This window comes from Schistocerca serialis, chromosome 4, assembly GCF_023864345.2.
Source record: "Schistocerca serialis cubense isolate TAMUIC-IGC-003099 chromosome 4, iqSchSeri2.2, whole genome shotgun sequence".
Classification (NCBI taxonomy): Eukaryota; Metazoa; Arthropoda; class Insecta; order Orthoptera; family Acrididae; genus Schistocerca; species Schistocerca serialis.
In genome coordinates this window covers 710,550,166-710,567,106 of record NC_064641.1, presented here as the reverse complement: position 1 = coordinate 710,567,106, position 16,941 = coordinate 710,550,166, and the positions used below count along the sequence as shown (strand labels likewise).

Genomic DNA, 16,941 nt, shown 5'->3' with positions numbered 1-16,941 from the left:
CCATTTGAACCTGTGAGACGCCCCGTTAAACCCGCAGGACAGGACAGGTAGTTTAAGTTGTGGAAAGGGGTCAAAATAAGCAGCTGTCAGTTACACTCGAACATACAACCATTTTATTTGGTCGTACATTACAAGAGCCAAGAAAATTATTTTTTTAAAAAAACACAGCTTTAGTTTTGAAACTTAATTAGTGGCTGAATGCAACGTACAATCTCATGCCTTAAGGGCAAGACCATTTTAATTTGAAAACGGCTGGCCAATAACTTAAAGCTCAACCAAAATCAGAAATTTAAAAACAAGACCTTACCTTAAAACAGATGTTTAATTAGGCTGAAGGCCCAAAGAACCTGTCACTTTAAGAGCAAAACAACTTAAATTCAAAATCGGCTGAAAGCCCAACACTTAAGACTCAATAACATTAATTTTAAAAAGGCCAAAGGCTTTATGTAAAACAGTTCTTAAATTAGGCTGAAGGCCCAAACCATCTAACGCCTTAAGGACAAAACAACCTCAATCTAAAAAATGGGCTAGAAGCCATACAAGTACAAACAACAAGAACAAACAAGAAAATACGGTACACCCAAGGGTGGTCAGAAGTTCCGAGGATCGGCCTAGAATTCAAACACTAACGCTCGCTTAGGTGGGACAGGCAGTCAGCCCAACCATTGTCGATCCGACGACAACCCAACCGATAGACAGTCAACGGACCCACTGACAAGATAACGTCCGCTTCACCCGACCAGCACACAACAGGGAGTTCAATGGAACAATGTAAAAGGTATTGGCGCCCACAACCAATTATACATTGAGCTGTCAAACTATACACTGTGCCAGACAGCGACAACGTGATGAGGAAAAAACACTGCCTGAATTTACGTCAGTGGCCAGGGCAGGTAACCGGAACGTTAAAGACCACAAGGCAGAAGATTCCGCTTGTGCACTTCAATTCAAATAACCGCTGGAGGGTGGCTAAAATTTGCCAACTTGAGAACACACGTTGTCGCTCATGGGAATATCCCAACAGCTGACAACGAACTCCAAACGATACAATGTGAACAGTCGTGACTTGCTGATAGGTTAAGTCAAAACTCAACTTTCATGTCCAGGATCGGTGAGCCACGAACCTCGTAGCAATGGGAACAGAGCCGCACACTCCGACACCACATAGAGGCCGCCAGCGGGCCCGGCCAAACCACGCGCCACAGAGATTTCCTGACTGCTTAACGCCAACTGACCTACTGCCCAGGCTCGGAAACGGTGAGAGGACCAAGTATTCGTTGGCTGATGAGACGACCAACCGAACAACCAACCAACGGTCGTCCGGCTCCAATCTCCCTCCGTTGGACAGCTCATGTGTGTCGCCAGCGGTCGGCGAGCACTGGCTGTCGGCGCCTCACCTGCGCTCCGTCCCCGACTGCACTGCTGGTCCATCCCCAACTCGCTGCCAGACACACGACGACCCGAAAAATACTATCGGTCGCTCCACATATGGTAAGACAGTGCACTTCTCGATACGCGCTGCTGCTGCCGCTCACGGACAAGTAAGACGGGAAGTTAGTGACGCCAGTAAATGGAATAAGAAAACGAGGTGGCAGTACCGTAACAGAAGTTGACAACGAAAAAATGGCATGAACACGAGCCGTGCACGGCTCAACATATACTATTTAAGGTTGCTTCTTGCGAAATTTCATGATTGCATGTCAATGGGATGTATCTACATGTTTTGGTGACTGAGTTAGTGAATATAAAAATGTGTCATAAATGGCCATATCTTTTGATTGTATTGACTTACAAGCTTACGTTTATTACACCGCCAAGGGACCATAGGCCTTAGTATGTGGTAGGAGTCTAAGGAATTTCAACGTGATACGTGTAATCATTCCTGAAGAAAAGAGTTTTTAACAGTCGCTCAGACAGACAGATGGATAGCAGAGTTATCCTACGTCGGTTCCTTTTGCACTGATTGAGGTACGGAACCCTAAAAACCAAGTACAGAGATTCGTAAAAAGCCATTTGCTAGAAACAAAGATTTTAGTTACAAAATAGATTTGTATGTGTTGTGTACTACTTCGTACACAACGATAAGGAGATGTAGGTTACAGAGTGGTCCAGCAGCTGTCGTCATAGGGAAGCTGGAAATGGGCAGAGATGATTAGTGGACACGTAAATACAGTAAACAGAAATTTTACTTAACTTCGCTGATGCCCTTCGTGTTTAGCGCCCTCAGCCATAAATCACCATAATTTACTAAACTTGTAGCTTTCTCCAATCATCGCAAAGAAACTTTACAAAAGGAAAAACAGCAATGAAGTGCAGCTATTACAAGAAGAAAACTAAAGAATGTCATGCAATGTGAGGCTCCCACTACTAATGCATGAGCGGAATGTCAAAGGCTGACTAAGCTGAAGACTGCGAGTGCGACCGAAACTGGGGCTTGTAGCCGCCGCCAGCTGTCCTGTATTGCGGTGGCACAGGGCGCTCATATTCCAAGCCTCTGGAGGTGTGTCACAGCGGGCGTGCATCATTGAATTTACCGGGTCCTCGCGCAACCGCTGCCGGTGCCCGTCGGAAACGTGCGTTTTCGTTGCCAACTGTGAGACGTCGGTAAGGGTGGTATCGATCAACAACAGCATAATGTCTGTGTGAATGTAAGTGTGGTTATGTCAAGTGGGGGAGGGGGGAGGGAGGAGAGAGAGAGAGAGAGAGAGAGAGAGAGAGAGAGAGAGAGAGAACTGCGGTAAGATCCATCTGCTTTACAACTTGTATGACTGAGTGGTCATTTTTCGCAGCAGCTGTTACAAGTGTTATTTCGCTTTTTCAGTCCTAAGCCTTCGCCAAATGAAAAGTTTTTACTAGACGTGTTTCATCCTTTGTTGGTAAAGAATCTGCACCGGTGATTGGTATCTACTGCTTGTTGTCACATGTTAAGATAACTAGTTTTCTTTCGTGATCTTCAGAGATTAAAGATGAAATCTTAATAGAACTTTCTCTACTCTCTTATTTCCGGCTTTTAGATGCCCACATTTTCTTGATTACATTTGGTTCCATTGCGCTTCATCTTAAATTTGTTATACTTTGTATTACACGCAACTTCCCTGACCACCAGTCAAATTTCTCTGTGATTACGTGAACATTAGCTTTAAGCTATTTACGAAAACCGTGCGAATACTTCCGAATGCTAGTACAGTGTGCTATCCAAGTCTACTGAAGCGCTGACGTACGTAATGTTCGTTGATATTTTGTTGCATTTTATGCGAATCACATTTTTACAATTTGAGTAACACTGGTACATCAATAGATTGGTATAATAGCCAAAAGCGGTAATATGTGCACTGCCTAACACGATCATCCCGGAATAATACATTTATAGATTCATTATTCGGTTGGCCTTCGGTTGAATGCCGGTCTTAAAGTGTCAAGCAGTGATGTCATGCTGTGTGACGTCATAAAGACGCTGACTGGAAAAAGAGCTGGGGATTGACAATAGCCGGCCGCGGTGGTCTAGCGGTTCTAGGCGCGCAGTCCGGAACCGCGCGACTGCTACGGTCGCAGGTTCGAATCCTGCCTCGGGCATGGATGTGTGTGATGTCCTTAGGTTAGTTAGGTTTAAGTAGTTCTAAGTTCTAGGGGACTGATGACCTCAGATGTTCAGTCCCATAGTGCTCAGAGCCCCCCCCCCCCTTTTTGATTGACAATATTTATTGTTCTTCGACATTAGTGGTGGTTGCAGACAGTTCTGTAGAGTTGCCCGGGATCTAGTCTAGGTTGAAATCTGTTTGATCGCAGTTGACGAAAACAAGGAACGTCATGTCATATAATACTAATTATAGTGCGCATTTCTCCATTAATGGATTTTGATGAATAGTGCTATATGTCCGCAATTTGATAACGTCATGGTCAAGTGGGAGGAATGGTATCGCTACTTTCAGTATTTCCATGAAATGGATTCCAGATATCTACTTCGCACATCCCATAGATTCCTCTCTGCTGAGTTCATCGAATAATACCTCAGTAATGCAAAACTGATACGCAAATTCAAACTTCCTGGCTGAAGAAAACTGTATGCCGGACCGGGACTGGAATCAGGGTTATTGCTTGTCACAGCCAGTTCTCTTACCGACTGAGCTATCCAGGCGCTACTAACGGCCATCCGTACAGCTTCAAATCGGCCAGCTGCTCTCCCCCAGTTTCCAAATATCACAAAAGCTCCCCCTTCCCCCTGCATGCCTCTAAGGACAGGTCGTGAGTCGTTCCAATGTTCGCAAATCCTGATGTATTCGTTTACAATTCCGTACAGGGTACATTGCCTTACTTTCTAACGGATTAACAGCAGTCTGATTACTAGATGTAGAAATACTGAATCTGCCGATACCACCAATCTATTCTGACCATGACTTCATCGAAATGGCGGATATATAGGGTGGCCAGAAAGTCTGGAAAGCATGTAAAGGTGTTGCAGGGAAGGCTGTGCTGAGAAATAACTGTTAAGAAATGAATTCGATACTTTGTGTCGTTTCGGAGTCAATTAACATTGACGTTAACCAAACAGACCGTTGCACGCAAATTCTAGTGGCTTGCCACATATAATTAACGTCAGTTATACTCATAGCGTAAATAATAGCGCACGAGACTGCTCAGCCTTTGGCTCGGGTTCGATCCTTACTACTGGCCCATCTGCAATTTTTGTATCGCTCTCTTCTTCAGTTTTAGTAAATCAAACGAAGGCACGTTTAGCGACACCGTCTCTGGCGGTCCGCTTGAATTTCCACTACCAGCGGCTGAGGGGATAACTTCAATGCTAATTAACTCGGAAACAGCACAATGCACATAATTTTTTCAACAATTATTTCTCAGCACAACCTACCCTGCAATATCGTTACAAGCTTTTCGGGTTGTTTCTGACCACCCTGTATACCACCACCCGCCAAATCCAATAACTCGCCATAATAAGTATTATAGCTATTCCCATCATATGACATTCGTTGATTCCGCCAACTCACAAGCCTTGTAACCTACGTTGGCCTCGGGCTCCGTCACAGAAATATGTAAACAACAAGCTACATTCCAAAATGTAATACAGAAGAAATTAAATATTGCCTATGTCGTCTTCTATCTCTCCATGCGGCCATATGACGTCAAACGCCACATCATCATTGCGTCGCGGGTTGAAGACGACGTTCGATATCGGTAGGTTTAACCCATACATTTCAACTTGAACTTTAATTTTCCCCGATGTTTGCAATTGTTCGAAAACTGCACCATCGCCTGGGTGCAGAATGTCAGTACGAAACGTGGTTTCAATTGAAGCTACAAGTTTATCGTAACCAGATACGATTTATTTTATTTCCATTAAACATTTCAGAACTATAAACCCCTATAATGAGGTAGATTAATGTGAATTACTGATTCACGTACTGATGTGCGTACGACGTTGGGGTAGGCTAGGGCACTGCGTCCAGTGGTTATAGTCTCCTTTTCCTGCCGTATTCAGCCGGCCGCTGGGGACGAGCGGTTCTAGGCGCTTCAGTCCGGAACCGCGCTGCCACTGTTGCAGGTTCGAATCCGGCCTCGGGCATGGATGTGTGTGATGCCCTTAGATTAATTAGGTTTAATTAGTTCTAAGTCTAGGGGACTGATGACCTCAGATGTTAAGTCCCATAGTGCTCTGAGCCATTTGAACCTGCCGTATTTGCATACCATACACTCTGAATAAACCACTTGAGTGTGTGCAACATGCATATGACCCAAATACGACAGATAAAGGAGCCTTTATACACTGGAGAGCCAAAGAAACTGCTACACCTGCCTAATATTATGTAGAGCCCCCGCAAGCACGCAGAAGTGCCGCAACACAACATGGAATGGACTCGACTAATGTCTGAAGTAATTCTGGAGGAAACTGACACTATGAATCCTGCAGGGCTGTCCGTAAATCCATAAGAGTACTAGGGGATGGCGTTCTCTTCTGAACAGCACGTTGCAAGGTATCCCGATGAGATCAATAGTGTTCATGTCTGGGGAGTTTGGTGGGAAGCGGAAGTGTTTAAACTCAGAAGAGTGTTCCTGGAGCCACTCTGTAGCAATTCTGGATGTGTAGGGTGTCGCATTTTCCTGCCGGTATTGTCAAAGTCCGTCGGAAAGCACAACGTACGTGAATGGTTCAAATGGCTCTAAGTGCTATGGGACTTAACATCTGACGTCATCAATCCCATAGACTCAGAACTACTTAAACTTAAGTAACCTAAGGACATCACACACATACATGCGCGAGGCAGGATTCGAACCTGCGACCGTAGCAGCAGTGCGGCTCTGGACTGGAGCGCCTAGAACCGTTTGGCCAGGACGTGAATGGATACAGTGATCAGACAGGATGCTTACCTACATGTCACCCATCAGAGTCGTATCTAGACATATCAGGGGTCCCATATCACTCCAATTGCTCACGCCCCACACCATTGCAGAGCCTCCACCAGCTTGAACGGTCCCCTGCTGACATGCAGGGTCCATGGATTCATGGAGTTGTCTACATATCCGTACACGCCCATCCGCTCGATACAATTTGAAACGAGACTCGTCCGATCAGGCAATATGTTTCCAGTCATCAACAGTCCAATGTCGGTGTTGACGATTCCAGGCGAGGCGTAAAGCTTAGCGTCGTGCAGTAATCAAGGGTATACGAGTGGTCCTTCGGCTCCGATGATGTTTCGTTGAATGGTTCATACACTGACACTTGATGGCCCGGCATTGAAATCTGCAGCAATCTGCGGAAGGGTTGCACTTCTGTAACTTCGAACGATTTTCTACAGGCCGGCCGGGTTGGCCGAGCGATTCTAGGCGCTACAGTCTGGAACCTCGCGGCCGCTACGGTCGCAGGTTCGAATCCTGCCTCGAGCATGGATGTGTGTGATGTCCTTAGGTTGGTTAGGTTTAAGTAGTTCTAAGTTCTAGGGGACTGATGACCTCAGATGTTAAGTCCCATAGTGCTCAGAGCCATTTGAACCATTTTTTGATCTTCTTCAGTCGTCGTTGGTCCCTTTCTTATAGACCCTTTCTCGGCAGCTGCAATGTCGGAGATCTGATATTTTGCCGGATTCCTGATATTCATGGTACACTCGTGAAATGGTCGTATGAAAAAATCCCCACTTCATCGTTACCTCGGAGATGCCGTGTCCCATCGCTCGTGCGCCGCCTATAACACCAAGCTCAAACTCACTGAAATCTTGATAACCTGGCATTGTACCAGCAGTAACCGATCTAACAACTGCGCCAGACACTTGTTGTCTTACATAGGCGTTGCCGACCGCAGCGCCGTATTCTGCCTGTTTAAGTATCTCTGTATTTGAATACGCATGCCTACACCAGTTTCTTTGACGCTTCATATTACGTAACTATATTGTCAAAATAATTTATCATTACGTAAACTAATTCGAATGTTTTTTGTTCTGTCTGTTGCAGAAGAACAAGGATTTGATGGGAGATCTTGTAAACAGCAATAAATTAAAAAATGGTAAGTACTAGACAACATATACTTTATTTTGTAGAAATATAAAGTTTCGAACATTCTGTACGTAGGGAAGAAAGACAGAGAAAGAAGCAGTTATATCTTTTCAGTCGACAGCCGTTGTTCTGTATTTGTGAAAGTAGTCCGTTCCACCCCGCTTGTGTTCTGCTTACTAAGAGCAGTAATTATCAAAGCACATATATAAACACGACGAGAGTCAGTAGAAGAGCAATAACAAGAGTGGGTCAGTCAGAACAGCACAGTGACTTCAGACGCGGTATTCTCTCTGGGCTTCGCCTGAGTAACAAGACAATCACGACCATTTCAGCCCTGCTAACGCTGCCCAAGTCGACTTTATGGCACATTATTGTGAAGTGGAAATCCAAAGGAGCCACTACAGCTGAACCAAGACTAGGCATACCTCATTTACTGACGGACAGGTACCGTCCAGCATTGTGGAAGGCGGTTGTAAAAAATTGCATCAAGTTAGAGGAAGAAATCACTCTTGAGATCCAAAACGCTACTAGCAGTGCAGACGGCACAGTGACTGTGAACAAGGAGTTAAAAATAATGAGCTCCAAGGGTCGACCTGCTCCCCCTCGTCAACCACACATTTCTGTGCTCAGTGCTAACCGATGCTTGAGGTGTTGTAAAGAGCTACGCCACTGGACAGTGGATGACTGGAAACAAGTCATCCTGAGTGATGGATCACGCTATACCCTGTGACAGTCAGATGGAAGCGTTTCGGTTTGGCGAGTGCCAAATGCTATCATACGTAGTGCCAACAGTAAAGTGCGCTTAATAAAAAGCTAAATGCGGAAGACTATAACTCACTTCACAGAATTGCGTACTGTGCACAGTATAGGAGCAGCTTGGAGACGATGACTGTATCAGCATGACAGGGCACCCTGTTATGAAGCAGTATCTACGAGGCAGTGGTTTGTAGACCATAACATCCAATAAAGCGACTGGCCTGTCCAGGGTCCCGACTTGAGCCCAATGGAACACCTTTGGGGTGAGTGAGAACGTCGACTTTTGCTCCAGATCTTTTCTGGTTTCGGCTCTTGAGGAAGAACGGGCTGCCCTTCCTCCATAGACATTCAGACACCTCATTGAAAGTGAAGAGTCCCCAGCAGAGTTAAAACCCTCATAAAGTCGAAGGATTGACGCATCCCACATTAATGTCCACCAATAGGTGGACCAAGTAGTTTAAGCAGCATCAACAAGGATGCCTATCGCTGTAGAGAGTAATGCGTGGAAAAGTCTAAAGGAGGCATTTTGTAGCAATTGATGCTAAATGACAGATGACGGATACTATGTAGCATTATGAAATGGAACCAACATATGAAATCAGAATTTGAATCGAATGAAGAATTTAAAGTTGTTATGAGTATTACGGGAAATCACAATGCATGTGTTAAGAAAGCTACAGCGTGTTGTAGAATGTTCGTCTTATGTTAGTGGGCCTAATACTATTAGTATAGTAGTAGCAGCAGCAACAGCAGTATTCAGCTGTGGATCACTTTTGTAAGGATGTTGGGCACGTCAAAGAATTACAGGTTAAGAACACAAAAGTAATTCATACTTCTAGTCTTACGGATTAGTTTGATAAGGACAGGGTAGAACGTCGGCCGTGCCCTTATGGTAGGAACCATCCCGGCGTTCGCATGAAGTAATTTGGGGAAACGGCAGAAAGCCAAAACCCTGGTGGCCGGATAGAGATTAGAGACTCCACTCTCCGGAATGAATACAGAGTGAAAGAGCTGTAGCGGCAAGACCGACACTGGTCTCATATTCGATAGGGCGGCGTTTTAAATCCTCGTCTACATTCAGACTTTCCCTTGTTTCTCTAAATAGCTAGAAGCAAATGTCAGTATATTTAATTTGAAAGGGCACGAACGAATTCCTTATCCACTCCGTCGACGGGACGTTAGGCCCTAAATTTCTAGCCTATCTTTCGAGTTTGTTAATAACTGCACAATCGTATTCGACTTATTAGTAGTGTACAATGATGATTTTTTTTATACATTCTTGCAAAGAAGTTACTTTATAGCGTAGAAACCAGTTGTCTATCCAGAGAGGTTTTAATTCTCCATCCCCCCCTCTTCATCGCATTCCACGCCCCACCGCCCCCCCCCCTCTCTCTCTCACTCTCTCTCTCTCTCTCTCTCTCTCTCTCTCTCTCACTCACTCACTCACTCACTCTCACTCCCCCCCTTCCCTCCCCCCCTCCTGTCCAACAGCCGCAGATAAATTGTCATCAACAGTGTCAGGTTTTCTCCTCTGTGAGATCCGGTTCTGTCCTCCATGAGAGACTGTGGAGCACTTTGCGATATAACGCAGTATACTCCCGCATGGCGCCGGCCAGAGTGGCCGAGCGGTTCTAGGCGCTTCAGTCTGGAACCGCGCGGCCACTACGGTCGCAGGTTCGAATCCTGCCTCGTGCATTGATGTGTGTGATGTCCTTAGGTAAGTTAGGTTTAAGTAGTTCTAAGTTTTAGGGGACTGATGACCTCAGATGTTAAGTCCCATGGTGCTCAGAGCCATTTGAACCATTTTTGAACCTACATGGTAGCGATTACATTTATCAACCACATAGTGTAGAGCGTAACGCCACTGCTCTTGCAAGCATCAGCTACGTCGTTTTCGTAGACGAGTAGACAGTCGGCAAAAAGGTAATTTCGCGTGACATGATCGACTGGTTGTCCAAGAAGAGGCATGTTCAGCCGCCTGTTCGCAAATTCTTTCAATAGGATGTCACTTTGGGGACTTGCGCGTTCGTGACCTACCCCAATAATCCTACCGAGAAATGGGTACCTACAGTTTAATTTAGAATGCGAACCACGTGCTCTTCCTAGCGTATCTTCACAGTATTGACAGGTGAAGCCTAGCGTAAAGCGGACATAAAACCTCAGGTGTCTGACAGAGATTCGATTCAGCGACCTTACGGTTTCCAGGCTCGCTCATTACCACTTTTTTGTCTTTTCTTTCTATCTGTTTCTAGGTAGATTTTGTTCTGCATCTCGGTGAGGAACGCACATGATACCTCTCAGATTCCATTGCCCAAAACTTCACTCATTATTATTATTATTATTATTATTATTATTATTATTATTGCGGTGTGTGCCAATCCCCTTACCGAACACTCTCAGCTACCGTACCGGCAAACCACTAGACCATCGAGCCCAAAAGGTAGTTGGTTCCAGAGCAGGAAAGCAGAAAAAGTCAGCTGTAGAAAGTGCTATAGCAAAGCTTTCTAAACTTCTGCCCATAGCGACAACCTTTCAGTAAAAACAATTTCGCGGAAGACACTTTCACTAATATCAATAAAAGAGATTCTATTGTAAGAAATGATATTTTTTAAATATTAATTTTTATATTTCAATTTTAAGTACAGTATAAGTTTTCATTAAACACCTTTTCACAGGTATAGAACTTTTCAATACTGTTATGAATTCAGTGAGTCACAAGGTCTCGATGAGCATTACTAATCTGTGTTATAGCTTATTAGCTAGGACGTAGGACAAATTCTCACTCACACCCTTGTCAGTCTTTCTTAAACTTCCAGGTTTAACAGTTTTTATATTAGTAATAATAGAAAACACACTTCCACACGAATATGTTGTATAAAATTGCAGCAAAACAGTGAGTGCTCTTTTATTTATATGAGGGTTATCTTTCTGAATAGAAACCTAGAACGGCCCTGAAGAGGACCGCAACAAGTAGGTCGAAACGTCGGCCGTGTTGCTGTTCAGTAGTTGCAATGACGCAGCCCAATACCCAAAATTATTTGATCCAAAATGACACCGGTCGTGGAAGCATAAGAACTTATATCTTAAATCAAGAAGTTCCAAAAATTTGATTTTGATACTTAAGTTTTAAAGTGAGCCTGTTTTTCGGGTCTACCAGTTTTTACTCTTCATCAAGCAGAACAGTCGGGAACCGCGCGACTACTACGGTCGCATCCTGCCTCGGGCATGGATGTGTGTGATGTCCTTAGCTTAGTTAAGTTTAAGTAGTTCTAAGTTCTAGGGGACTGATGACCTCAGAAGTTAAGTCCCATAGTGCTCAGAGCCATTTGAGCCGTCGAGCAGAAGTTCGCAAGTACTGGAAAGCGACAAAGGATGTATTATCCAGTCATACTTGGCTTACGCACGCCCCAGACACGTTAATGTGACCACCGCCTATGTTCGACGTCTACCACTCACAGACAGCAGGTGGCAACACTAGCAGTGGAGGGTATATAAAGCGTGCCGGGGTGAAGCGGAAAACATTGTAGTCATTGTCATAGCGCAGAAACGAAGCGATGTAACTGACATCCAAAAGGGCATGATGATTAACTTTCGGGCCAAGAGTGAAAGCATTTCTGAAACGGCAGAATTTGAAAACTGTTAGCGTCCCGCCGTTTATAGAGTGCACCGTGTATGGCGAAACGGAGCTATCCAAAACCGGCGCCGAGACAACTACAGTGCGCCACGGGACATTGATGACAGGGGTGAACGAGAGATGGTTCAAATGGCTCTGAGCACTATGGGACTTGACATCTGAGGTCATAAGTCCCCTAAAACTTAGAACTACTTAAACCTAACCAACCTAAGGACATCACACACATCCGTGCCCGAAGCAGGATTCGAACCTACGGCCGTACCGGTCGAGCGTTTCCAGACTAAAGCGCCTAGAACCGCCCGGGCGACACCGGCGAAAAGACGTGCAACTGTTGGCATCCGTCCGCCGAGATGATGATGATGATGATGATGATGTTTGGTTTGTGGGGCGCTCAACTGCGCGGTTATCAGCGCCAGTACAAATTCCCAACCTTTGCTCATCCCAATCTCGCCAATTTAATGAATGATGATGAAATGATGAAGACAACACAAACATCCAGTCATCTCGAGGCAGGGAAAAATCTCTGGCCGCGCCGGGAATCGAACACGGGACGCCGTGCTCGGGAAGCGAGAACGCGACCGCGAGACCGAGAACTGCGAATTGACCGCCCAGATGAATAAAGGGGCTACCTACAGTGATCAGAGAACGTTGCTGCGTATGGGCCTCTGCAGTAGGCTCCTACTTCACGCACTCGGGCTGACTGTTATTCATCGGCGACGAAGACTGGAATTTGCACGCCAATAACGCTACTGGGTGTCCACTGAGTGTCGACAGATGGCCTTCTCAGACGAATCAAGCCTTGACGTGTTCGGCGTGAAACGTCTAAAAGCAAACATCGCACAGTAACCGTCGGAAGGGTTCAGGCCGGAGAAGGGAGCATTATGGTCTGGGGAACATCTTCGTAGCATTCCCCAGGTGATCTCGTTGTTCTGGAAGACACAATGGATCAACACAAATAATCATCTATCCTTTGGGGGGACCATGCCCACCCCAGCATACAGTTTTTTTTTTCCTGGGCACGATGGCATCGACCAGCAGGACACTGCAATCTGTCCCATATCTCGCAGTGTATGTGCGTTATTCCAAGACGCCAGGATGAGTTTATCGCACTCCCCTGGCCACCAAACACCTGGAATTTAAACCCAATCGAAACTCTGTGGGGCCACCTCAATCGGGTTGTTCACAACATGGATCCTCAACCGCGAATCCGCAGCACTACATGTGGCATGGCTCCACATCCTGTTGTGTACCTTCCACACCTACTGACACACTTCCTGCTCGTCTCGCCGCGGTCCGCGCTGCGTAAGGTGGTTATTCAGGCTCTGGACAGCTGGCCAGTGTATCTACAGTTGAGAAATATCCATCAAAACTCTGTTTCAATTCGTTGGATGTGAGGTCCGTCAGTTATGCAAAACACCTTTTTTCTCAGTACCCAAACATGCTTCGGCACCACTGTCCCATCATCAGTGGGTTTTCGTTTTTATTTATTCTGCAATGTGAACATTTTTGTTAAATGATTATAAAAGTATGTGCATTTTTAGTTCAAACAACAGATCGTTTCTTTTTGTAAACACCTTTACATTTGGTGTGCTTGAATTTTCTGGATCAGTTGTTTGTTAATCACTACATCGTTTGGTTGTAGATGACAAGCTACCTGTAGTAATTAACAAACAACTGATCCAGAAAATTCATGCACACCAAATGTAAAGGTGTTTACAAAAAGAAACGATCTGTTGCTTGAACTAAAAATGCACATAATTTTATAATCATTTAACAAAAATGTTCACATTGCAGAATAAATAAAAACGAAAACCCACTGATGATGGGACAGTGGTGCCGAAGAATGTTTGGGTAATGAGAAAAACGGTGTTTTGCATAACTGGCGGACCTCACATCCAATGATTTTAACTGCAAACACGGCCAATACAACGAGCTGCAAATCAAAATTATGGATATCTGTTTCAATTGCTTTATCTGTTAAAGCTGTAATTTTGTCTGAGGCGGTAGGGAGATTTGCATCCTTACCTTGTAGACTAGTCTTAGGCTTGTTGTATTTCGAATAAATCATGAAGGACACACGCCACGAACGAAACAAAGAAACAGAAGAAGGGAAAGTGTACCATCTCTCACGATCCCCGCTCCAAGACCCTGTTAGCACATAGACTGATGGAGAGCACCAGTGTGCAGCAGCAGAAGAGAGACGTTTAATACCATAATTGGAACTGACCGATGAAATAATCTTAGAAAAAACACCTTAGGCTGTCAAATGGTTCAAATGGCTCTAAGCGCTATGGGACTTAACATCTTAGGTCATCAGTCCCCTAGAACTTAGAACTTCTTAAACCTAATTAACCTAAGGACATCACATACATCAATGCCCGAAGCAGGATTCGAACATGCGACCGTAGCAGCAGCGCGGTTCCGGACTGAAGCGCCTAGAACCACTCGGCCACAGCAGCCGGCCTAGGCTGTCATATTCTATGATGTAAGATGACGTTTATTGCACCATGAATACTGTACTTCTAAGGATGTTGCACAGTAAATTGTGCTAAGAAATAACTGTTGAGAATAAAATTCGATATATTGCACCATTTCCGAGTTAATTAGCATTGAAGTGAGCTTATCAGGCCGTTGCGCGGTAAATTAATGTGGCCCGCCAGATACAATTAGTTGTTCTCATAGAGTAGATGATAACGCACGAGATTGCTCAGCCTTTGGCTCGGGTTCTATTTTTACTACCGTCCCACGTCCAATTTTTGTATCGCTCTCTTGTTTGGTTTTCGTAAACCAAATGAAGAGCACGTTTGGCGACACCGTCTCCGGCAGGCCGCTTGAATATGCCCGCGCTGTGTCCCGATTGGATAATATCAAAGCCAATCAACTCGGAAACGGCCCAACGTATTGAATTTTTTTATGAGCAGTTATGTCTCGTCACAACGTTCCCTGCAGTCCCCTTACAAGCATTTCAGACCATTTCTGACCACCCTGGATATAGGTCATTACCGGCAAGTATCGACCTGTAGCCATTTTCGAATGTATTTGTGTCAGTGATGTCTGTGTGATATTTAAGACCTGTTTAGTGCTATATGGGATGGGGCACTTGTTTCCACGTACACTCACCTGTCGAATGTTACATGCACAAAATACTTGATTTCATCATACTGGTCATTAACTTAATACGTGATCTATGTTAACATTGTAGAGCATAAATATGTTTTTATTATTATCGCAAGTTTATGATTCGCTTTATATACTGAATTTACAAGTCATGCGACTCTCTTGATCCCACTACTTGAAATCTCGGAATTGTTTGGGAAACTTTGTGCTATAGCCTCGAATATCTCCACTGTAGCAGAAGTAGTAGCAGCAGCTTTATTCATCCATAGATCTCTTTTTACAAGGATGTAGGACAAGTCGAAGTATTTACAAGTTTAGGCAATTCAAAATAAACTAATTCGTATGCACATGTACCGGGTGATCAAAAAGTCAGTATAAATTTGAAAACTCAATAAACCACGGAATAATGTAGACAGAGAGGTAAAAATTGACACAAATGCTTGGAATGACATGGGGTTTTATTAGAACAAAAAAAAACAGAGTATTGCTAGACGTGTGAAAGATCTCTTGCGCGCGTCGTTTGCTGATGATCGTGTGCTCAGCCGCCACTTTCGTCATGTTTGGCCTCCCAGGTCCCCAGACCTCAGTCCGTGCGATTATTGGCTTTGGGGTTACCTGAAGTCGCAAGTGTATCGTGATCGACCGACATCTCTAGGGATGCTGAAAGACAATATCCGGCGTCAATGCCTCACCATAACTCCGGACATGCTTTACAGTGCTGTTCACAACATTATTCCTCGACTACAGCTACTGTTGAGGAATGATGGTGGACATATTGAGCATTTCCTGTAAAGAACATCATCTTTGCTTTGCCTTACTTTGTTATGCTAATTATTGCTACTCTGATCAGATGAAGCGCAATCTGTCGGACATTTTTTGAACGTTTGTATTTTTTTGGTTCTAATAAAACCGCATGTCATTCGAAGCATGTGTGTCAATTTGTACCTCTCTATTTACATTATTGCGTCATTTATTCAGTTTCCAAATTTATACTGACTTTTTGATGACCCGGTATTTAGAGACTTCTAGTTAGAGACAATCATTAGATTTACTCCCGGTATGCAATACTTTTTTTTACAGTTAACTTATTAAATAATGTAATGCCATACTGTTCACTCATATCTCATTATCAGTCTCTGCACACCCTATACACACATTGTTTCATAACACTTCACTCACTACACACACACACACACACACACACACACACACACACACTGGTGATCTCTGGGCCATTTTCTGTACCGCAACTTCCCATTTGCTACCCTGAGAAACTGAGTCAGCATCCCTCCATAATGAGTGAGATGTTGAGCTCAGAAAGTGGAAGAAGTGTTAGTATTGTGCTATGCATAGCTGAGGGGTAAGTATTTCTAGAAAGGAAAAAAGAAGGAAGGAAACATAAAGTGAAGGTGTTATATGGAATGATGGATGTTTTATAATAATAATAATTATTATTATTTATTTGTATAACATTTTCTTTTATCAAACCACTACTCTGTCTCTTCTAAGTAATTCTTAAGTGTATAAAATGTATTACATAACAGGTACTTTTTAGCTGCCTTTTTATATAAGTGTATTTTTCCAATTTGTCTCTTTTGGTAATTTATTGTACAGTTTTATTCCTTGGTAGAAAATGCTGTTTTGAGTTTTATGTTTATTTTTCCTTGGTAAGTGTAAGTTGAGTCTATCTCTTGTTGCATGGCCATGGACAGAGCTGTTTGTGCAGTAATTACTAATGTTATTTTTGATGTGTACAATTGACTGGTAGCCGGTCGGAGTGGCCGAGCGGTTCTAGGCGCTAGAGTCTGGAACCGCTACGGTCGCAGGTTCGAATCCTGCCTCGGGCATGGATGTGTGTGATGTCCTTAGGTTAGTTAGGTTTAAGTAGTTGTAAGTTCTAGGGGACTGATGACCACAGAAGTCCCATAGTGCTCAGA

The 16,941-nt window shown here is 44.2% G+C and overlaps 1 protein-coding gene across 1 annotated transcript in view; it reads left to right on the top strand.

The window, feature by feature from the left end:
• The window catches only part of LOC126474865 (rap guanine nucleotide exchange factor 4), a 429,508-nt gene that overhangs the window by 154,687 nt on the left and 257,880 nt on the right, over positions 1-16,941 (top strand). The window contains exon 2 of the mRNA XM_050102345.1: positions 7,456-7,507. Within this exon, the coding sequence (XP_049958302.1) occupies positions 7,456-7,507 (52 nt within the window). The remainder of the gene's footprint in view (positions 1-7,455; positions 7,508-16,941) is intronic.